The 21,859-nt window shown below is 56.7% G+C and overlaps 3 protein-coding genes across 5 annotated transcripts; 2 read left to right on the top strand and 1 right to left on the bottom strand.

The window, feature by feature from the left end:
* Positions 1 to 114: 114 nt before the first annotated feature.
* On the bottom strand, positions 115 to 10,567 carry CHTF18 (chromosome transmission fidelity factor 18). Of its 2 annotated transcripts, XM_065732765.1 has the most exons (22): positions 10,475 to 10,567; positions 9,973 to 10,140; positions 9,712 to 9,853; positions 9,414 to 9,606; positions 9,243 to 9,332; positions 9,096 to 9,148; positions 8,798 to 8,924; positions 8,452 to 8,664; positions 7,806 to 7,903; positions 7,607 to 7,730; positions 7,019 to 7,152; positions 6,522 to 6,615; positions 6,349 to 6,447; positions 5,763 to 5,893; positions 5,205 to 5,364; positions 4,842 to 5,066; positions 4,602 to 4,751; positions 3,969 to 4,099; positions 2,523 to 2,667; positions 1,315 to 1,425; positions 520 to 577; positions 115 to 392 (listed from the first exon to the last, which is right to left on the bottom strand). In XM_065732765.1, exons 1-22 carry the CDS (start codon positions 10,548 to 10,550, stop codon positions 256 to 258), a joined length of 2,859 nt encoding a protein of 952 aa, XP_065588837.1. In that variant the 5' UTR covers positions 10,551 to 10,567; the 3' UTR covers positions 115 to 255. The 2 variants fall into 2 exon arrangements, with proteins under 2 accessions (XP_065588837.1, XP_065588838.1); XM_065732766.1 differs by lacking the exons at positions 115 to 392; positions 520 to 577 and adding an exon at positions 640 to 787.
* A 263-nt stretch (positions 10,568 to 10,830) lies between these two features.
* Positions 10,831 to 14,028, top strand: RPUSD1 (RNA pseudouridine synthase domain containing 1). Of its 2 annotated transcripts, XM_065732768.1 has the most exons (6): positions 10,831 to 11,121; positions 11,200 to 11,323; positions 11,926 to 12,028; positions 12,098 to 12,199; positions 12,418 to 12,569; positions 13,370 to 14,028. In XM_065732768.1, the coding sequence occupies exons 1-6, from the start codon at positions 10,877 to 10,879 to the stop codon at positions 13,448 to 13,450; spliced, it is 807 nt and encodes a 268-aa protein (XP_065588840.1). In that variant the 5' UTR covers positions 10,831 to 10,876; the 3' UTR covers positions 13,451 to 14,028. The 2 variants fall into 2 exon arrangements, with proteins under 2 accessions (XP_065588840.1, XP_065588839.1); XM_065732767.1 differs by having other exon boundaries at positions 12,418 to 13,455.
* Positions 14,029 to 15,721: 1,693 nt separating this feature from the next.
* On the top strand, positions 15,722 to 21,797 carry LOC136046248 (mesothelin-like protein). Its single transcript, XM_065732733.1, has 14 exons — positions 15,722 to 15,737; positions 16,051 to 16,169; positions 16,476 to 16,507; positions 16,748 to 16,797; positions 17,177 to 17,326; positions 17,395 to 17,485; positions 17,581 to 17,940; positions 18,062 to 18,217; positions 18,440 to 18,573; positions 18,789 to 18,919; positions 19,069 to 19,163; positions 19,434 to 20,364; positions 21,040 to 21,332; positions 21,470 to 21,797. The coding sequence occupies exons 2-13, from the start codon at positions 16,145 to 16,147 to the stop codon at positions 21,120 to 21,122; spliced, it is 2,238 nt and encodes a 745-aa protein (XP_065588805.1). The 5' UTR covers positions 15,722 to 15,737; positions 16,051 to 16,144; the 3' UTR covers positions 21,123 to 21,332; positions 21,470 to 21,797.
* The last annotated feature ends 62 nt before the right edge of the window (positions 21,798 to 21,859 follow it).

The following is a 21,859-nucleotide window of genomic DNA, read 5'->3' as shown; positions in this document are numbered from 1 at the left end:
TTCTCAGTGCTTTTCACTACTCTTTTTGTATACTGTAGGCTCTACGCTTTTTGCAGCTCAACCGGCACAGTACGACAGCGAAGGGTTTATAAATGAAATAAACAGAGCAATATGTCATGCTTTTATTAACTTTTATACTTTATTAAAACAAACAAACAAACAAATTGCTACAAAAAAAAAAAAATACCATGGGAGGGGGAGGAGGCCAGAAGTCAGCTTATCCTTTCCCCTTTTTTGGGCTCGGGCCCCTGGCTGTTACAGAAGGTCCCGGATGTAGAGGTTCCTCCGCACGGCGTTGGACACCCCCTCGTTGAAGCGGAACCACACGTCGCTGTGCCCCACAGCTTTGCCCATTTGGTTCTCCATGGCATCACGCTCCGAGGGCTGAGCTTCTGCAGGGCATGGGGACAAAGCCCTGCCCCACTGCACGCTCCAACCACCCCTCCCCCCTACACACACACACACAGCCCCTCCTGCCACATGGGGGTCCCACCACCACCCCCTCCCACTGCCACCTACCCGGGGCTGGAGCTGATTGCTGCCGCAGGATTGGCCGCCCAAAGAAGTCGGTCTCAGGCTGAGAAAAGCAGAAGAGGTGTCAGTCAGAGCAGCCCTGCAGAGCACGGGTGCAGAGCACACACAGAGAGGTGGGCGAAGAGCAATGGCCGAGAGCAGCTGCTGGAGCCTCCCCTTGCCCACAGAGCGCTGCTCCATCCCTCTTTGCTCACTGACCCATCCAAAATCCCATGGTGGGAGGAAGCCACGGAGCAGGAGCCACATGCAAATCCTGCAGAAAGGCCTCGGTAAAATGCAAACAACATTCAAAAATCAGGAGGAAAAGACAAACCGTGATGTTTGCTTTGCTGATGGGCAGAGCCCCACGTTCAGCCCACGGCACGGGGCTTGGCTCCAGCACAGCAATCTGTAACCCCAAAGGGTTTGAGTGCTTTGGGCTACACTGAAGGCAGCTGCTCCTGTCCTTGTGGACATGAGCTGCACTGGCTGCTGATGGCTCCCACTGGAACACCAGTGTTCCCCAGGCATGGGGCAGCTGAAAAGACATCCCCCCACCAGAGCCCCTGATGGGTAAAGGCCACTCCACCCTCACCAACACTAATTAAGTCCTCTCTGCGAGGAGTGCCCAACCGTCAGCTATTTTATACCACTCCACCTAACAGAAACTGACAAAAAAAAAAAACAAAAACAAACCCAAAGCAATACCCACGGAGAGAGCACATCTCCAGCAGGGAATGGCACGAGCTGCAAGGGAAGGAGGTGGGGCAGGAGTGCCATGGGGGTGCCACAGTGCCTCACCTTGTCCTGCACTGCTGCCTTCCTCACGATGTGCTCCAGACACTGCTGGTGGTTGCAGGGTGCTGCTGGGCCCCGGGACCCCACGTGCACATCTCCCATCCCTGCTGGCTCCTGCAGGGAGGAGAGCTCTGAGCACAACCCCTGGGGGTACCCAGGAAGGGGGAAGCACTCAGAAATGTGTGTGTGTGTGTGTGTGTGTGTGTGTGTGTGTGTTTAAGGCATGGGTTATAATCCTCCGACCCACAAATACCCACTTGTTTCCCCTGGGGAAACACAAGATTTCATGGTTTTGGTACAGATAAATGCTTTTTTTCTTTTTTTTTGAGCTGTAGACAAAAAAAAAAAGACCATGATGGGTGTATAGTTTGCAAACTCTTTGGCTTGCAGTACCTCAGTGACCTGGCAAGGATCTGTCATCAGGTTCAGCACCAGCTGAGCCCGAGGCAGCACCTGGGGCATGCTGCATGGGGACCACACGTTGGCACCACGTAAACAAGAAACCCCCAGAGCTGGTTCTGCACCATGGGTGTCCCTCAAGAAACTGCAAGGGGCTCCCAGGGACCAATTATCCACTGGCACCAGGCAGGGCAGGCACAGCTACATGGTTTGAGTTGGAAGGGACCTCTAAGTGCTGCCTGGTCCCACTCCCTGCACCGAACAGGGACAGCCCCAGCTCCATCAGTGCTCAGAGCTCAGGCTTTGGCATCCTTGGAAGGAGCAGAGGGAAGCAACCCAGGTAAGACGTGTACAGGCAGGGGAAGTGAAATTCCCACCTTGTCACAGAGCTAGTTAAGAAAGGTGAAGGGCTTTGAGCTTTAACTCACAGCAAGTGGTTTTTTTTCCCATGACTGCTGGGTTAGCTGCTGTGCTGCCCTGCAAGCCCCAGGCAGATGTGCAGCGGTGGGGGGGCAGCAGGGACTGAGGGGGGTTAATCCTGGATTTCCATGCGCAGAGCACAAAGCCATCAGCTGTACCTCTGCAGAGGCTCGGCGTAACCCCACACCTTCCAGCTGTGCCATGGGGCTCCTCGTGGGGTCTCTGCCACTTTGGAAAGACCCCATTCATTCAGAAGCCCTAAGGACTTCATTCCTGGTTGGACTCGATGATCTCAGAGGACTTTTCCAACCTTAATGATCCCACAGCCCACTTGCCAGGGCCCCACCACTGCCCCCTCCCCCCCACTCCAGCAGCCCACCTCCTCTCCCCACCTCGATGAGCTTCCGTGCCTGCAGCACTGCCTCTGTCCTCCGCATCTTCTCCATCTCGATCTCGTGGGCAATGAGCTGCTTGGCCTGGTAGGTGAGCTGCTTGCGGGCTGGCAGATCGGGGAACCGGCACACGTCCTCCACGTTCCTGCAGCGAGGAGGGGAAAACATCAGTCCCTCATGAGCAGAAAATCCACCGTCAGCAGGGCAGGTGGAGCTCAGCGGGACTTGCTGCCCCAGCCCTTGTGCAGTGGGGTTTAACACAGTAAGCTCTGACCTCCAGCCCTGTCCTCTCCCTGCCCCACGTGGGGGAGATGCCTCAGTTTCGCCATTGCTGCCCTCTCCAGGTCAGCGCTGTTAACATCAGTGTGCAAAGATGCCCAGCAAACAGGTGGGACGTGCAGAGCCGCGCTGCCCCGCAGCTCAATGACAATCCCGAGGAGATTATGTGCTTCCCAGCTTGGTTTTAGTGCAGGAACAGGAAATCACACAGCGCTGAGCAGATTGCCCCGGGAATGCTAAAGTCACAGCACTGCAGCTCGGGCTCCAGCAGCAGCACGACCCTTCCCATGAGCTGCAGCAGAGCAGTGCTGGCGGATGGCTTTACACTTGTGACAGCCCAGAGCAAACAAAAGGTGCTGCTGCCAGAACAGCTCTGTTTGACAAGAGATGCCCGGAGGGGACTTCAGGGTGCCACAAGGACATGGGACAGACACTGCCATGGCACGGGGCTGGCTGTGCAGCAGAGGGTGGGCAGCAGGGGGAGGCCATGCCCCCACCCCTGCAGTCCCATGGGCGTTTCTGTGGAAAATAATAAAGCACTGCTCTGTAATTAGATACAGCTGCTTGATTTAACAGAGGCTAATTTTTGTAATTAACTTTGTAGCAGGAAGACATTAGTGTTGCTCCCAGCTCTGGTCGGGTCTGCGCTATGTCACCAAAGGTCCAGGAGTGCATACAGCTCTGTGGGCCCAGCACAGCAAAGAGCTGAATGAGGCAACGACATGCTACGAACACACAAAGTCAGCCAATAAACCCAAGGCTGCCACTCACGTTCTCATTCCCACACAGCCCCTGCCCACCAGACACCCTGCAGACACTCTGCCTGCAGCAGAGCCAGCACCCACAGCACACCCTGTCCTTGCTCACTGAGCATGCAGGTGCTCCTGGCATGTGATACACGAGGGTTTCTTGCTGTCAGCCTCAGCCCCTATGCTGCCAGCTCATGACATCCCTGCTGGGAGCCAAGGGCAGCCGTTTCCTTTCTCCCAACCTGATTAACACCAGCACAGCCCTGCCTCGGCGCCAGCCTGCCAGTGACCCAGGAGAGACATAGCAGCCCCGAGGAGCTCTGGAGGCACAGGGCTTTTCCTTTTAACAATCAGCCTCAAAATCCACTATCAAGGTTATTTTCAGCCTGAACGCCTTCTCCCAACCCTTGGGACTCACGGGTCAAGCTTGTAGACGTACTGGCCCTCAGGCAGACGCTCCTGGTGATAGGTGAGGTTGTAGGCCAGCATGGTGCTGACGAGTGCTGCCAGCTGCTGCTTCTCCTTCATGCTGTAGAGTTGTGTGTTCACCTGGGGGGAGCAGGGTCACCAGGGGGGCATGAGAGCACAGCTCATCCCAAACAGCATCCCAGCACCAAGATAACCCACAGACAGTGAATGAGAGCAGATAGCAAATACCCGCAAGGATCACAGTAGCCAGGAGGAAAGTTTAAATTCCTAAATACCCACGGAGATCAGAGCAGAAGGAGTTTTGCTTCCTATTAGGGACACCACGTGCTGCAGAGCAGGGGACTGTCCTCCATCAGCCCGAGGGGGACATGCACAGAGGTGCAGGTACACTAGGGCAAAACGTGGGACTGCACCCAACATGGGTCCCCAAAGTCCTTGCTCACACCAAGCCCCCAACCCCACGTGTGGGCATCCCAGTGGCACCTCCTCTCCAAATCTGCAATTTCACGCCAATCCCAAATTTGGGATGTAGTAGTGCATATAGCAGCCCTGCCTGGCTGCACAGCACAGGGACACATCCCAGGCTCAGAGTCACTCACAGAGAACACAGGGGGACACTCACCGGCCGCAGCTTGGGTGCGATGATGTCCAGCAGCAGGCAGAGCACCTCCAGGACAAGGGACTGCTGCCCGGCACGGCTCCGGGCGCTGGGTGTGATCCCTGACACCATGGACACCACGAGGTTCTGCATGTGGTTCAGCTTGGTCAGGGCCTGTGGGGAAGGATAGGAGGGCAGGGATGGCTCAGCCACGTCCCCAAAAGGAATGGAGCACCGCCAGCACTGTGTGTTCCCAGGACTCACTTCGTGCTGCCTGCTGGGATAAGAGAGCCGGGGGATGCTGCTGGCTGCAAAGAGCAAGTGGAATGCCACGGGCAGGAAGGGCAAGTAGCGCATCAGCTGGAAGCTCTGTCCATGCAGCATGGCCCTACTCAGCATGTCGGAGAAGCACAGCCACTCCAGGGCCAGGCACACCGAGCTGAAACTGGAGTCCCTCAGCTTCATATTGAGGAAATTCTCATAGAGACCCTGCAAGTAGCCATGCAGAGTGATGAGGGACGGACTGAGGTTGCTGGGATTTTGAGCGTCCCATTGAACTCAGTCCCAGCACCTTGCACCCCATCCCCACTCAGCAAGGGCAATAACTCATACGCCCAGCTCTCCAACCTGGGCGAGCTTCTCCTGCTCCCCTGAGGAGCTGGCGAGGTGCAGGACTCGGAGGAAGCAGTGGGAGGAGGCGGTGAGGGCCCTCCCCCCACGGTATGATATCTCGTCCTCATCTGCCAGCAGACTGTTGGGCAGTGTGGGATCCATCCCTATGCGGTGCCTGTGGACAGTGGGAGGAACAGGGTGAGTACAGGCCGCCCAGATGCCGTGGGTGCCCCACCCCTGGGAGTGCCCAAGGCCAGGCTGGATGGGGCTCTGGACAGCATGAGCTGGTGGAGCCAGCTGGCCATTAAGGTTGGAAAAGCCCTCTAAGATCACCAAATCCAACTGCCAACCCATCCCCACCAACCACATCCCTCAGTGCCACATCTCCACAGTTCTTGAGCCCCCCCCAGGGACCCCACCACTCCCCTGGGGAGCCTGTGCCAATTACTGGATGCATCTGGAACACACTAATCTACTGAAACAGAGCCTGGTGTCCAGGATGTTTCTCCACTTCAGCTTCTGAATAAAGAGCCCCCAGCACAGCATGTGCCAGTCAACAGATTCCCCTCTTACCTTTGAACTTGTGGGAGCTGGAATATCTCCTGCCAGATGGAGAACAGTCCCTTGTTCTGGTCCTTCAGGCCGATCTTCATCGTCTGCACCACCCGTACATCCAAATCCTTCTGGCCTCGGCCGTGCAGGAACTGCAACACAAGGCACAAGGAATACAGCTATAGAATCATTGAGGCTGGGGAAGATCTTTAAGATCCTCAAGTCCAGTAACAACCCAACCCACCACACCCACTGAGCACGTCTCTCTGTGCCACGTCTCCCACAGTTCTTAAACACCTCCAGGGACAGTGATCCCACCACCTCCTTGGGCAGCAGCACCAGTACCCAATCACTCTTTTGGAGACAAAATGTTTCCCAATATCCAACCTGAACCTCCTTTGGGACTACATAAGGCCATTCCCTCTCATCCTAACGCTGTTACCCAGAAAAAGAGGCTGACCTCCCCCCACCACAATCTCCTTTCAGTTGTAGACGGTCATAAGGTTTCCCCTGAGCCTCCTCTTCTCCAGACTGAACCACCCCAGATCCTTCAGCCACTCCCCATAACACTTGTGTTGCTTCCCCCAGCCCCTGGCCCTACACATACCTGCAGGGTGTTGATGCATGAGCGGATGTCGTTCTCTGTCTTCTCACACAGTGCCAGCAGCGCTCCCATGTCTGCTCTCATGCCCTGCTTCTGGGCGATCTGCAGGGAAGGGAACTGAGTGCTGCTCCCAGCCATGCAGCCACACAGGGAGCGGTGCTGGGGCTGCTCTGTACCTCCCCGAGGCGCTGGGCCAGCCGGGATGGGGCTGTCCGGGGAAAGCTGAGCAGGAACGCCTGCTGCCGCAGTGGTCGGAGTGCAGGGACATACCTGGAACAGGGACAGAGAGCAGTGAGACACTGACACTGCTACCTAGAGCTGTGGGTGCCCCATCCCTGGAGGTGCCTGAGGCCACAGGTGGGCCCTGGGCAGCCTGAGCTACGGGGGCAGCCAGCCTATGGCAGAGGGTTGGGGCTGGGGGGGCTGTGAGGTCCCTTCCAACTCAACCATGCTGCGGTTCTATAATCTACAAGGTCTCTTCCAATCCACGGTTCTGTGATCATTAAGAACCCTTCCAACCCAATCAATCCACAGTTCCAATAAGGTCTCTTTCAACCCAATCATCCCATGTTTCTGTGATCTTGAAGGTTCCTCCCAGCCCAACCATTCCACAATTCTATGACACCAGAGCCACCCTCAGTGCAGGGGTCCCAGTTTCCCTGCTGACACCCACTGGTCATTGCAGATGCAGATGACAGGCCGCAGCAGCAGGCCGCCCTCTCGCCTTCTCCGCCGCCCTCCGCCCACTGCCGTCTCACCCTCGGGCTCCTTGCTGTTGATGATGTTCAGAAGCACAGTGATGGAGGCCTTGGGAGAAATGAAGGGACAGTGCTTGCTGTTTAGGGCAATAATTAAGCAAAAAGTGGCCAGATGTAAGGTTGAGAAGCGGGCCCACGTGAACCTAATAGGGTTCTACATGGCCAAGCACAGGGCGTTGCACTTAGGTCAGGGCAATCCCAGATAGATGTACAAACTGGGAAAAGAACTCAGAGAGCAGCCCTGCGGGGTAGGAGTCAGAAGTTCAGTGGATGAGAAGCCAGACATGAGCCTGGAAGGCCAACAGCATCCTGGGCTGCACCAACAGGGAGGTGGCACAGGATGCTCAGAGCCTGGAGGTGCACAAGGCCACAGGTGGGCCCTGGGCATCCTGAGCTGCTGGGGGGCACCCAGCCCACGGCAGGGGTGGGGCTGGGGGGCTTTGTGGTCCCTTCCAACCCAACCATCCTGTGATTCAACAACATAAGCCCGGGTGAGGTCTCACAGTGGGTGCGCCATCAATCTCATCGATGATCAGACAGTTGGGCTTCTCCTCAGCTCCCAGCACTGACTTCATCTGGGTGGCAGCTTCGATGCGCGTCTTGAAGACCTCCGGGCTGCGGTCATCGCTGTGGGACATGAGCTCAGCTCAGCTCAGTGCCACCCCAGCGTGGTCACCCTCGCAGGGCTGTGACAGCACTCACCTGGCATTCATCTCCACCACATTGTACCCCGCGTGCCGCGCGATGACATGTGCCAGCGTGGTCTTCCCCAGGCCAGGAGGGCCACACAGCAGGGCCACCTGCAGGGAGAGGAGAGGGGACACGGGGTGACCACGCTGCCAGCGGGACAGCTCTGCCTTCAGCTCTGGTTGTGTTTGTAAAGACACCAGGAGAAGGTCAGCACAGGAGGGAAAATGGAACAGGAGCTCCCAGGGGTGACAGCCGTCCCAGCTGGTCTCACTCATGCATATGTGCATATTTATAGGACAAGAGAAAAAGGTGTACGAAACCCCTTGAATTATACTCCCAAGAAACTTCCTAGTATCTATTTTTGTTTTCCTGTTTTTTTTAATAATCTTTCACCAGATGTAGCAAAGCTGTAAAATGGCTTGGGTGTGTTACCCCTGCTCTTGTCTATGCAGAAACATTTGCTCAAAGCCATGCCATGTTTGTCCCTAGTGAATGAAAAACCAAGTCCAACTCTGACAGACAGGGACTTCATTCCTCAACCAGCCCATCTAATGTGGCTGTAATCTCTACTGGGAGAGAAATGACAGACACTGCTCCTCTCCAGTGCTGGGGCCTGGGGGACACCACAGGGACGTGCTCTGTGCCCTGCCCTGCTCACCTTGTACTTGGGTCTCTTGTGCTGGTCCAGCTCAGCCTCCAGGATTTCCTCTGTGAGCTGTACCTTTGTTTTCCACTTGTTCTGCTGCTCCTTGGGCTGCCTGAATGGGGGGTGAGCCTCGGCACTGGGCTTTGTCTTCTTCACAGGCTTCTCCCTTCCAAACACCACTGTGTCCCAGAGCTTCAGCCACTTCAGCAGGCAGCGGTTTGTGTACTGAGAAGCAAACCAGAACAGCCACCACCAATGTACCTCTTTCTCCTTCACAGCAAACCCAACCACACACAGCAATAAAGAAGAGTTACAAAGCAGTACATCCACCCAAACCCTGCTGATCCTGGCAGCTCACATCATCACTGAGCAGCTCCACGTAGCGTCGGGGAGCAAACTTGTCCACCCAGAGGCAGTGGGGCGCAGACTCCTCCTCACCCGTGTCCCCAGGCTGCTCCATGGCCTCATGGCTGCTCTCCAGGCAGCTACAAAGAGGGGTGAACACATGCCATGTGACACAAGGAGGCAGAGCTGGGAGCTCATCCCATGCCTCCCAGGCTGAGTATGCTGCAGGCAGATGTAGATCTCACGTCCAGACCCACCGCAGCATCTCACAACCAAGAGCGTGGTGAGGACAGGAGCTGCCCAGACCTCACCTGTTTATTATCTCTGTCAACTGCTGTGATGCTTCCAGAGCTCTCCTCCGGTGCTGGGGCACAAACAGGGCAAAAGGGGTCAGGGATGCCCCACCAACCCCTGATGAAGGGTGAGCGGGGCCGGGGGCTGGCAGGAGGGAGCAGTACCTCCTCAAATGCTTGCTCCTTCAGGTAGGAGAAGGGGACCCCCAACAGATGGAGCGGCCGGCACATGTTCCAGCCCACAGAATCACGAAGCTGTGAGGAACAAAGGATACGATGCTCAGCGCATGGTCCATGCTCCATCAGAGCTCCTGAACTAGATGCTGGTCCCCTTACCTCCAGCCCTGTGTGGAAGGGATCGTCTCTCATGGCCATGAAGACCCTGGTGCCCTCGCTGGATGTCACATTGATATAGTCCCCCAGGACAGGCGGGCGCTTGAGGACGCGCTTTGGGTTCTCAGTGGGCGGTGAGCTCTGCAGGGGCTCCAGGCCGCTCACCTCCAGCTCTGGGCTGGAAAATGCCAGGCTCCTTCAGCACAGGGCGAGAGAAGGAGCAATCAAACCCCATCCATGGAGATCCCACAGCATCAGTGAGCAGATGTAAAGCTCAGTGACACAAAAAGCCACGGCCAACCTGGCAGCAAGGGGACCAGAGGGTGATGCTGAGCCAGGCACTAGCGTGGAGGTGCCCTGGAGGACATCGGGGACCAGCTCACTGTCCCCACCGAAGTTCAGCTTCTTCACCGCTTCCAGCCGCTGCCGCTTTGGCTTTGGAGCTGTGTGAGGCACAGAGGTGGGAGAAAGATGAGATACACAGCACAGAGCAAAGCCTGGAGCAGGCTGGAATACAGCAGGGACCCACAAAGTCCCCGCATCACCAATAGAGAAACCTTACTGACTGCCACAGGGAACTCTGCGGGTGGAGAAGGCAGCGGGGACGCGTGCAGGGCACAGTCCTGGCTCCTCTTCCTGGTGCTGGGCTCCAGAGCCGGGCCGGCCTCGTCCTGCGGCTGCTTCCTGCTGCGCAACTTGGAGACTTTGGGGCCCGGAGAAGATGGGTAATCTGGAAGGGAGTTCAGGGCGGTGGAGTTGGGAAAGGACTTGTGGGGGTCTGCGGTACCACCCGGCCCCAGCAGGGACACCTCCAGCAGGGGGCTGGGACCGCGTCCGTGTGGCTTTGGAGATCTCCAAGGGGGAGATCCTCCCGAGCTCCGGTTCGTGCTCAGCGCCTTCGCTCCCACCACCAAACAGAGCCCGGCTCCGCGCTTAGTGCCACGGGTGGGCTCCCCGGGCCGCTCCGCCCAGCTCCCGGCACAGCTCCGGACCCGCACGACCCCAGCCCCGGGCTGTGCCCATTCAGCCCTAGCAGCGCCGAGCAGGCCTGGACCCCCGCGCACCTTCCAGCTCGGCCAGCACCTCCAGCTCGGCGGCGAACCGCTCGGTGAAGTCATCCTCGTCCCCGGGGCTCTCCATGGGCCGCGCCGCGCACCGGAGCCACCCCGCGAGCCCGAGCTTCCGCCCGCCGCGCCGATCGGAAGGGCTAACGCCGATTGGCTGGGGGCGCGGCTCGGCGAGCTGCGGGCGCGCTGATTGGCTGTGAGGAGAAGGTCAGCAAGCGGTAGGCGCGCTGATTGGCTGCGGGGCGATCCGCGGCTCGCGCCGAGGTGACGCGTTGCGGCCGCTCCGCTCCGCCCGGCGGGGTCGGGGCTGCGCCGCAGGTGGGCCGGGAGCGGGGCCGGGGGGGGGGGGGTCCGGGAGGTGTGCTGCGGGGCAGCGAGAGCGAGCGATGCCGGGCTGCGATGCGCGGCCAGCCGCGGCCCGCCCGGCCCCAGCCCCGCCGCTGTCCCCGCAGGGCGCTCGCCATGGAGCCGGGCACCATCGACAACCTCTGCATCCTGTACCAGAGCTCCGACTTCATCGTGGTCAACAAGCACTGGGACATCCGCATCGACAGCAAGATGTGGTACGAGACGCTGACCCTGCAGAGCCAGCTGAAGCACCGCTTCCCCGAGCTGGCCGACCCCGACACCTACTACGGCTTCAGGTGAGCCCCCAGCCGCGCGCGGGGCTGTGCGTCGGCGGCCGAGCGGCCGCGGTGCTCCCGCACGTCCCTCTGCCCCAGGTTCTGCCACCAACTCGACTTCTCCACCAGCGGGGCCCTCTGCGTTGCGCTCAACAAAGCGGCGGCAGGAAGCGCCTACAAGTGCTTCAAGGACCGCCTGGTGACCAAAGCCTACCTGGCCCTGGTGAGCTCTGCTACAAGCCGAGGGGTGAAGGGATTGGGCAGTTTTAGGGAGCACTGATTTGGGGCAGCTGGCCATGAGCCAGCGATGAGCACTCTCAGCCCAGAAACCGTATCGTGGGCTGCTCCCAAAGCAGCGTGGCCAGCAGAGCGAGGCAGTGATCCTGCCCCTTTGCTCTGTGCTGTGAGACCTGTGTCCGGATGTGGAGCCTTCCATACGGGAGAGACATGGACCTGTTGGAGCTCATCCAGAGCAGGGCTACAAAAATGGTCCCACAGATGAAACACCTCACCTATAAGCTGGTTTTGCAGTGAGGCCCTTAGCAGGGTGCCCCTGCAGACACCCACGGTCAGGCTGGACAGGACTCTGAGCACTGGTGGAGCTGTGGGTTTCCCTGCTCAGTGCAGGGAGTGGGACCAGATGGTCTTTAGAGGTCCTTTCCAACTCAGACCATTGCATGGTTCTACAATCCCCGCAGCTCCTGCTTCTGGGTATCTCGCTTTGCTAAACTACAGCTCAACCTCTGCTTTCTCATCCCTGCACTGAGCAGCAGGCACTGGGCCCAGGCTTGCCCCATAATTCAGTTTTGTCCCCTGTCCCTGTAGGTGAGGGGCCATGTTGACCAGAGCCGTATGACGATCCGCTACGCCATCGGGAAGAACACAGTGGAGGGCATGACCCACATGATGTGCATCGAGGGGACAGAGGGTGAGCAGCACCCACACCCTGTCTGTACCCAGCGAGCCAGGCAGGGCTGACCCCCAGATCTCGTTGCAGGCTGTGAAAACCCCAAGCCATGCCAGTCAGAGCTGATCGTGCTCGAGCACGGGTCCTACAGCGGAGATCCTGTGACCAAAGTACTGCTGCAGCCACTGACAGGTGGGGCTCTGTGGGGGCTCACACAGTGCATGTGTCTGTAGCACAGGGTGGGATCCGTGCTTGCAGCCCTGGGTATTGGTGGTACAAAGCAGCCCTGAAGCTGAACTCATGGAGTTCTCCAACTGGAGGGACTCAGACACCCTTTGGTGCACCGCTATGGGGATGCCAAGGGAGGGGTTCGGTGACACCCTGTAGCCCTGTTCCTGCTCTCCTCCCAGGGCGCACCCATCAGCTCCGGGTTCACTGCAGTGCCATCGGCCATCCCATCGTGGGGGACTTCACCTACAGCCACAAGAAGGACAGCAGTCCGTACCGGATGATGCTGCACGCCTACTACCTGCGCATCCCCACCGGGAAGGAGCTCATCGAGGTCTGCGCGCCCGACCCCTTCGTCACAGCCATGGATGGCAACTGGGTGCCACAGCGCGTCGCACACCGCCTGGACGAGACCATCCAGGAGCTGAAGGACAAGGCAGTGCAGCAGGGGGATGTGGGGCAGAGCCAGCAAGCCGTGCCTGGGGACAAAGGAGAGGAAGTGCTGAGCAAAACCGAGAGCCCGGAGCTGGAGGAGCAGCGTGTGCAGTGCGAGCAGTGGTTGGCTGAGTGGGCTCTGGAGTGAGCCGTGTCCACGTGTTCCCAGCCCTTTGCTCCATTGTCGTCCCGATGGGTTCTGGCAGCCTACCCCCAGAGCCCAGCACCAACTCCACATCCTCACTTTCCATAGGTTGTGGTTTTTTCCTCACCTCTGGGTCTGGAATTAGGCAGATTTTAGCAGCAATTAGGATCGGTTTCTTTTTTTAACCGTACCCATCACCCATCTGGCCGCCGGACGCCCCTTTCCTAATTGTGTGCCACAGCAGCAGTCAGTGTGCCACGCACCAGCTTCGAGTGACCCTGGAGCTTTGCATCCCTGCCCCGGGGCAGCGTGGCTGTGCCATGAGCGTGCTGGATGCGCCCACGGCACTCAGGTGCTCACTGTGCCCTCCGTGGGCTCTGAGCCCCCTGCTCCATCCCACTGTAGTCCCCAGTGCAGGAGTGGGATGTCCCCTCCTTGCTTATTGCCATGAGCTGGGACATCCGCACGGCCCCACTGCCCACCCACGTGTTTTTAAAGGTTCGTTGAAGATGAGCAAGTTGATATGGAGAGATTTTAAAGCTTTTTTTTTTCAGATTTCTATGGAAAGAATCACATCTTTTAGCGGTTCTGATGGTCCCAGAGATGCATGTATTTTTAGTACTTACCTTGTATGAAAGCAGCCAGCATCCCCACGCTTTTTCTAATAGATCTTCCTATTCTTTCTAATAGCATTCCCTTTTTTCCTGGGTGTGGAGGCAGCTCTTGCTGAGATGGATCAGAGGACAGCCGGGGGGTGGCGGGGGCTCTGCAGATCAGCAGGGCTGGTTCCTCCCCACCAGGGCCTATCCCCATCTCCAGGTGTGCCCGGGGAGGGCAGGCAGCCGCAGGCACTCCCAAAGCTGTAAATTAACAACACTGAGTGTTTGCCAAAGAATTAGATGTCAGGGACATGCCCGGGAGGGCCGAAAGGTTACGGGTGACATTTGCTGCATCAGAGCTGGGATGTCCCCATCCCTGCAGGAACGTCCCTGTGCCAGTGGTGGCTGTGATGGGGACACTGTGCCACGGGGACAGTCACCGCCGGAGCTCCGCACCCCGCAGTCCCGCACTGTGTTGCACTTTGAGCCAGCCCTAAAGCTATTATTGCTCACATCACCTCCACACGGCGTTCGCTGCATTGTGTGTAGATCCACTTCGTGCACGTGAAGCTTGGGGGGAGGAGGTCATGTTTGGGGGGGGGGGGGCGAGGTGTTTCGTGGTCTTCTGTACCCCTGGTGACAACTCTTATTTATTGTGTGTTTGTGGGCGTTGCTGTAGTAAAACATCTCCTCCTGATGCTCTTCCCCTGTGGTTCTTCCTTCACACAGCGCTGCACCGGACCCATTCCCAGCCACTGTGGGGCCATTGAGGTGCCACATACTGGGGCTGGTAGGAATGAGCCCGGACCGGCCCAGCAGGACGGCCCACACTCCAACTCAGCCAACCCAACCTGTTGTGTCATCGTCTCACTCTCATCCTTACCCCACTGAAACCTCACAACAGAAACCAGTGGGGGTCATCCGCCCCACAGCTGTCCCGCTCGGTGACCCTGTGCTTGCAAGTGAGGGTTTGTGGGGCAGTTGAGGCAGATGCCACAGCCCAGCCCTTCCCCAAACCTCAGTCACCCCTCACCTGCCACATGCTGTGTCCCTATAGGGTTCATGGTCCCCTCTTGCTCAATTCTTCCCTGGGGACCTTTTCCATCCTCATTACCCCAATTCCACCCCATTCATACTTCCCTTGACATTGGCTTTGAGCCCTTGACATTGAGCCGCTAAGTACCTGAGGCCATGGGGTGGGGGAAAGGTTGGGCCTTCAAGTGTCACCCAACACTCCGTCCCCTCTGTGTGCACCCCTTGGGGGGCTCAATCCCTCTTCTGCAGCCATCCCATCTCCTCCACTGACAGCACTGTGCCAAAGCCATACCTCGATGTCAGCCAGAGGGCAGTGACATTGCCAGCGGCTGGGACTGTTCCAAAACAAAGCAGCAGAGGTGGAGGGAAAGTTCCTCCAAATTCCTGCAGAGTTCAGAGCTCTCTGACAAAGCGGGTTGGAGCAGTGCAGCCCTGCACTGGGGCTGTAGGGACAAGCACCCTTTCTTAATCTCTCTCTGACACCATTGCTGACATTGGCATGGCTGGAAAAAACAAGAACAAAGGGTTTGTGTGTGTCCTTTGGGCTGTGAGGTTTTAAGGTTACACAGCAGCTGGCCAGGAGCATCCCTGTAGCCGGGTGGCATGCAGTGTCCCCATCCCACTGCCCACCAACATGCAAAGGACCCCCAGAAAACAGCAGGGACCACCTCCTGTGGTGGGCTCTGAGGCAGTTTAGGGGCCAGGTGTGAGCTGTGGGTCGGGTACCTGTGGTGCCTGCGTGCCCTCACTCCCACCCCATGGTGGCACCCCAAAATGAACACAAAGGGCTGGCTGAGCTCCCACCTTGTTGCCCCCCAGCTCTGCCAGGGCTCATAGCACGCATGGGGTTCCCAGCATCATCATCACCCTCTGGGTTTGCACTGCAACCCCATGGCCTCACTTCCTTATTTCTAAAGCCTTTTTCTCCCAGTACGTGTTGGATGGCATCACAACGGGTGCTCAGAAAACTGTAAGGAAGGAAACAAATGGCCCATGAGCTGCACTCCCAGGTGCCCCAAAGGTCTCTCACTGACTGGGGAGCACTTTATCTCCACGAGGAGCACAGGAGCTGCAGAAGCAGTGGCTGTTGTTCGCTGGCCTCCAAGTTCAAAGTGACCCTTTACATTAAAAAAAAAAGAGAGAGAGAGAGAGAAACTTTACAAAACAGAGTTGAGAAACTGCTTCCGTCACAGCCCGTCCTGCAGCCCCATCCCCACCCCACACAGATAAGGGCTGCGACGCTCCGCTCCCTCTGCTCATCCCTGGCTGAGAGCGGCTGCAGGTGGAGGTGGGTGCCAAAGCCCCGGGCAGGGGGTGTCCAGGGCCGGGTGGGATGGTGGAACATGATGGGACTTAGTGGGAAAATGATTGGCAATGACCCCAAATAGTTCTGCATGGTGCCAACCTGGTTTCTGGAGCAGGGATTTATTTTCTAGGGAGGGTTCTAGCAGAGGGGTTGGGGTGCAGGGGTTGCACCCCCGGTGGGACTGCTCACCATCCTATTGGTGTGCCACTGAGGGGTCCCAGTGCTGAGAGAAGAACTCGTCACAGAGCTCACATTATCAACGGGCATGGAGTGAAGCCTGTCCTCTGCTCTGCAGGACTCAGCTCCCTGTGTGGGCAGCACCCGGCTCAGCTCCAGCTTCCCAGCAGCGCACAGAGGCACCCAGCACCAGGACCTCCAGCACAGGCAGCATGGTGTGGGCAGCCCCCACTTTCCGTGAGTCTCTCTGCCCCTGGACCTGTTCCCAGCCCACAGCCAGCACCACACTGGGAATGGGCACACACACTTCTCCCAGCTCAGGGACATCACTGCTACCCCTCTAAGCTCATCCCCGTGGTGTCCAGGTTGGGCTTCAGGGTGGTTTAAGGGCTCTGCTCTCTTCACACAGCATTCACCAGCATTTACCAAACATTGTTCAAGTGACAAAGAAAACTTCCCCAGGCTTAAAGCTGGTTCTGCTCCAGCACAGCCCCTGTAGGCACACTGCTGACCTTTTCACAACACCATCTCATTTCGTTGCAGGATTTCCTGTTGCTCTCATACAGGCAGCATCGGTGAGTCACTGTGCATAGATCAATGGCTCCAAACCGATGGGGCTTTAAGAGAGGTGAAAAAAGAGCACTCAGGCACTGGCACTGCTGCCCATGGAGGTGGTGGGGTCACCGTCCCTGGAGGTGCTCAAGAACCATGGAGATGTGGCACTGAGGGATGTGGGCTGGTGGGCAAGGTGGGGTGGGTTGGGGTTGGGATCTGAGAGGTCTTTTCTAACCTCATTGGTGATTCCATAATTCCAGGCTGCTCTCCTCCTTGGTGCCATCCTCGCTGCCACGGAGCCGTATGCAGAGTGAGTGTCGACCCCAGCACAGAGTGCAGAGTTGGTATTTACTTTGGGCGTTGTGTTTCTTCCCATGTGCATCATGATCTCTGTGACTGGAACTGGGCTGGGGAAGATTTAGAGCCTGGTGCAGCCAGTTCTGGTGCCAGATTGGGTTTCAGCCACATCCTCTTTTGTTGTAGCATAAACAAAACAAAAATTCTCTTTTTATGGGGCTGGCACAGATACAGTGGGAGATTCCCCTGAGCCAAAATCTGGGCTCTACTGGCTTCTGTCTTAATCAAAGCCCAGGGCATCATCACTGCAGCCAGAACATTGCCACTGCCCTAGGGCATGCTCCTGCCACCACTCTGCCACACTTCCTTTGTCACCCATGTCTTTTTCGCAGCCTTGGGGTGCTGGTGTGCACCATGGAGCCAGACACCATCACTGCTTTGCACCCCGGCATCCTGGAGCACCTGAAGCTCTGCCCTGCACTGACGGGTGCCCAGCAGGATGCTGTCAATGCTGTGCTCCTAGGGGGCAGTATGGCATACGGGTAAGGAGCACAGTGCTGGGCAGGAGGGGTGGTGTTCCTGCGAGGATGCTGAACTGTGCTTCGTGCAGCCATCCTTCAAGCTGGGATTTGAAGACCCTCCAACGTTTGGGGCCACTTGCATTTGCTTTGAACCAGACCACGCTGAGTTTGGTGGACAAGGTGAGCCAACACTAAACAGCCCATGCATCAGGCCAGCCCACAGACATGGACCCCAGCACCCCGGGGAGCCCAGCATGCTCTGCCCTCCCTCACAGGCAGCACGGGAGGCATTCGCCAGGAGCATCGCAGCCACCTACAGCACCCAGGGATGGATGCAGCGGGAGCAGTCCCTGACCCTGCTGAGAGCCATGGCAGCAGCATTGCATCCCCGGCCAAAGCGGAGTGCAGAACATGAGACGCCAGCCCCACACTCACCCTCCCCACCTGCAGGCTGCATGCAGGAGCCCATCACCGCCCGTGTGCTCTCTGAGGGCATCCTGCTCTTCGACTATGACAGCCCAGAGCAGTTCTACCTCTGCCTGAGCAACAGCGTTCTGCAAACAGACCTGGAGCATTTGCTGGAGCAGCCACTCACCCATGAGTATCTCGTGGTGCTGAAAAAAAGGCTGCAGGAGGTAAGGGGTGAACCAGGGCATGAGCAGCAGTGCAACTGCTTGGGATATGGAAGCCACCTCTTAATTTAATGTAGATACCACGAGCATACCTCCCTTCCCCACCTCTCTTTGCTGAGTGCAGGTGTACCCCACGGGGATGCCAGATGCCCAGCTCCGGCAGCTGGGGCTGCTGTCCCGCTTCTACACGGTGCAGGAGCTCAGCCAGTGGCAGGTGACCTCGGCAGACACACTCTGTGCCCTGCTCAACCCTTCAGATGGCAAATGGAGCAGTGCCCAGGTACCCAAGGGGCACCGGGACAGATGCTGGAGAGCCCAAGCTGGGGCTGCTCCATGCCTGTGTCCTTGTACGTGCCTACATCCATGCCTATGTCCACACCCAACTTCTCTGGGAGCTCACCCACCCATCCCCTGGAGCCTAAGGCACAGGGGTTTTACAGTGCATGTGCCAAATATATTTTCCCCCTCTCTAATCACACAATGCATGAATCATGTTTTCCAGAAGCAGCAGCTTATCACAAGGTTCCTGGACCTAGGGGGCAACCTAACAGGGCCCTTGCTTCAGCAAATTGGTGGAATTTTCCTGTGTGACCTGAACGAGGAGCAGATTGAGAAAATACCTCCAGAAGCAATTGGGTAAAACACTCTATAGGGATGCTCGTGCATCCTGCAGGATGTCTGGTGTCATGGGAAGAGAGCAGGACATGGCAGGTGCACGTGGCTCTGCAATGGCCATGTCCTGCTCCGAGTCACCAGTGACACGGGTGGGAGACAAACTGCTCTTCCCCCAGCCATTGGAAGGACTTTGGGTGGCACCCCATGCTCTGACCTCTGAACCTCCCTTCCCTCAGGAGCGCTGGAGAATTGGACATTTCCACCTGTTCTCAAAGCAAAAAGGACCAATTCTACAGCAAAGCCCAGCAGGCCTTTGCCAGCCAGTCTGGCACCAGGGTTTATTACCTCCAGATGCGTCCTTACCTGGGTAGGTGCTTCAGCCTTCATTTTCTGTAGAGGCATCTTCCTTGTCTGGAAGGCTGGGCATGGGCAAGAAGATCTCACAGTCACCAAAGCCTCTCTCTCAGAGCTGTAAGTGTTTGCACGAGTTCAGGTGCCCTGGGTGCTTTCTTCAAGGTGGAGCTCCAGCAGAGGACCTGAAGGACTTGGCTGAGATTGGCATCAACATGGACATCGACACCTTTCTTGCCCTAAATCCCAATGAACTGCAGGTACGTTCCTGCTGTGCTGCATGCTGCTGTTATTCTCATGGCAGGGGGGATGGAACTAGATGATCTTTGAGGTCCCTTGCAACCCCATCCATCTGTTGACAGCTGAGCTGTGGTTCAAGGCTTCAGACTCACCAGATCAACAAATCTCTACTTCTAACCTTTAAAATTTTTCTTCTGTATGTTATTACTGGCTCTGTGTTTCCTCTAGAAAAGCATTTTCAGGCAGTGGCAGCTATGTGCCTGACCAAAGCTTTTGTACATGTATTGCAGAAACTTAGTGTTCTGGATGTCAAAAATCTGCTGGGGGCAAACATCCAGCAACTGAAGGGAGCCGAGAATCAGACTGCTGTAATGTGCTGGGTCAAGAAACAGCCCCAGCAGGAACTGGACCAAATCCTGGGAATTGGCCTGCAAGGGGGGGTGGAGAAACCTTCCACTACAATCCCCACCACCCCTCTCCCCCCCCTCACTGCTGTCCTCACCCCTACAGCCACCAGCAGCCACCCCACTAATCCAAATACCAGCTCCAAGGCCCCCACCCCAAAGGCTGTAAGCTCGACCTTCCCTCACACCGCCCAGCCCAGCACTGCTGTCACCACCGTCACCTCCACCCCAGCCCCTAGCTCCATCACCCCATGCTCCATCCAACAGCCCACCACCTCCAAGTCCCCTGCTGCCACCTTCCTCACCACCATCCTCGCTGCTGTCAGCACCAAGGTCCCCTCTCCCAGCTCCATCCCACCCCCAGCTGTCACACACAGTGCCACCACCAGCACTGATGTCCCCAATCCCACAGGCACCACCCCCAGCACAGGCACCACATTGGTCCCCCCAGCACCAGGGGGTACCACCAGCCCAGCTCCTGCCCCCTGTAACACCACCACCTCAACCTCCCCCTGTGCCCTTGTCCCAAAGCCCACCTCTGTGCCTGCTGCCACCACAGCCACAGAAGTGAACCCCCTTTCCCACAAGCCCACCACCCCTGTTCCCAACATCACTGTCTCCACCCAAAGTATCAGCTCCTCAACGAACAAGACTACAGCAATTAATTGCAAGACTGCTGTCACTCTGGCACCTCTTGGCCACTCTTCCACCACCCCCAGCAGAGAAGACACCACCCCCACCAAGAAAACACCAGTAAATGTACCAGAGACACCGAGACCCCCACCTGCTGGATACATCAATCTGCGACCTGAATCTGGTAAGGCTTGTGTGTCAGGAACTGGGAAAGGCTTAGGAGCCAACACAGGGGCAGAAGTCTCCACCAACAACCAGCAGCTGATCCACCTTCTTCCTGTCCAGATTCAATTCTGGCATGCTGCTGTCCACAAGAATCCCCAAACAATTATGGTGTGTCAGGTAGCAGTGTATCTGTACAGGGCCTGACAGCACCTGGTCTGCAGCGTGCTGCCTTCAGATCCTGCAAGTCTGGCAAGGTATAGCTTAAGGTGCCTCATCACACTCTGAGTGCACAGCATCCCTCAGGCACTCTGCAAAAAAGCTGGAATAAGCCCAGCAATGCCAGTGCACTGCACTGGTTTTCACAAAGCAAGGGCTTCAGAGTTCCATATTTTGGCTGCATACACTTGTTCTGAATAAGCATTGCTGTGAAAGCCCTAAAATCTGAAGTCCTGTATCCCAGATACTCCCAGAGCTTTACTGACTCAGGTATACTCCTGCTCTCCTGACTGTTGGTGGCAAGGTGATTTTTGTAACTGGGGTGCAGAAAAGTGCCTGAAGGTGTGTAGGGTCTGGTTAATGTCACACGCAAAGGACCCCGGGGTACCCAAACTCCAAAGCAACTCTCCTGCCACAACTACACACATGCTGTTTGTATGGATAACCCAGTCCTCTCTCATCTCTGTTCTCCATCCAGGATCAGGATCCAGGGTGTCATCATGCTTACTCCACATACTGACAACAGCCATGGCAATATCACTGCTGCAAAGGCTTCTCTGACACCACACCTCCATCACCACGCTCCCTGAATCCCTCCTCCCACTTTCACCATCCCACAAAACAATGCTGGCAAATTTCTGTCTGATAAGTAGAAATCCAGGGAAGGAGAAGAGTTTGTCCTTTTGATTCCAGCAAGGCATGTTCATTTAGTTTTGAATCTGGAAAGTGAAATGAGGACGGATGATTTTCCATCCCCTAGCAGCCCAACAGGTACTTAACTAGCTAGCTGCTCTACACAAGTATCAGTCAATATTGGTCGATCTATCAGCTGACAGTGGGCACAGTTCTGCCAGCTTTATTCACACTGGGTGCTATTTGACTTCTAAGCATTCCCACTGTTAAAACAGTGGGAAGACTCAGGGACTCAGACTGCTGGCCACTGCAAGAGAGGTGGAACATGGCCCAGAAACGCAGCCTGAAAACTCAGCCAGAAATCCACTAAATTGCATTTAATTTGCATCATGAACTTAAGAGAATTGTCGTTGTTTTTTTAAACTACTCTAAGCCTAGTTAGGACGACTAATTGAATGTAGTTTGTCTTGATTACTGTTGCAATTATATATAATAAAACAATCAACTATTTTTTCTAATCAAGTGTGTTCTTGGATGCATTTAGTGCTTTGGAATTTTTCTGACTAGCAAATCTTGATAGATTTCACTTCCTTCGCCCTGACTTCCTTCTATCTTCTCCTCACACTGAGGCTTTTTTTGGACAGAAATCCCCAAGAAGTAAAAAA

The sequence above is a fragment of the Cyrtonyx montezumae genome, unplaced genomic scaffold, assembly GCF_038088225.1.
Source record: "Cyrtonyx montezumae isolate F1298 unplaced genomic scaffold, pur_monq_1.0 scaffold_16, whole genome shotgun sequence".
Classification (NCBI taxonomy): domain Eukaryota; kingdom Metazoa; phylum Chordata; class Aves; order Galliformes; family Odontophoridae; genus Cyrtonyx; species Cyrtonyx montezumae.
This window is presented reverse-complemented; position numbering and strand designations above follow the sequence as displayed.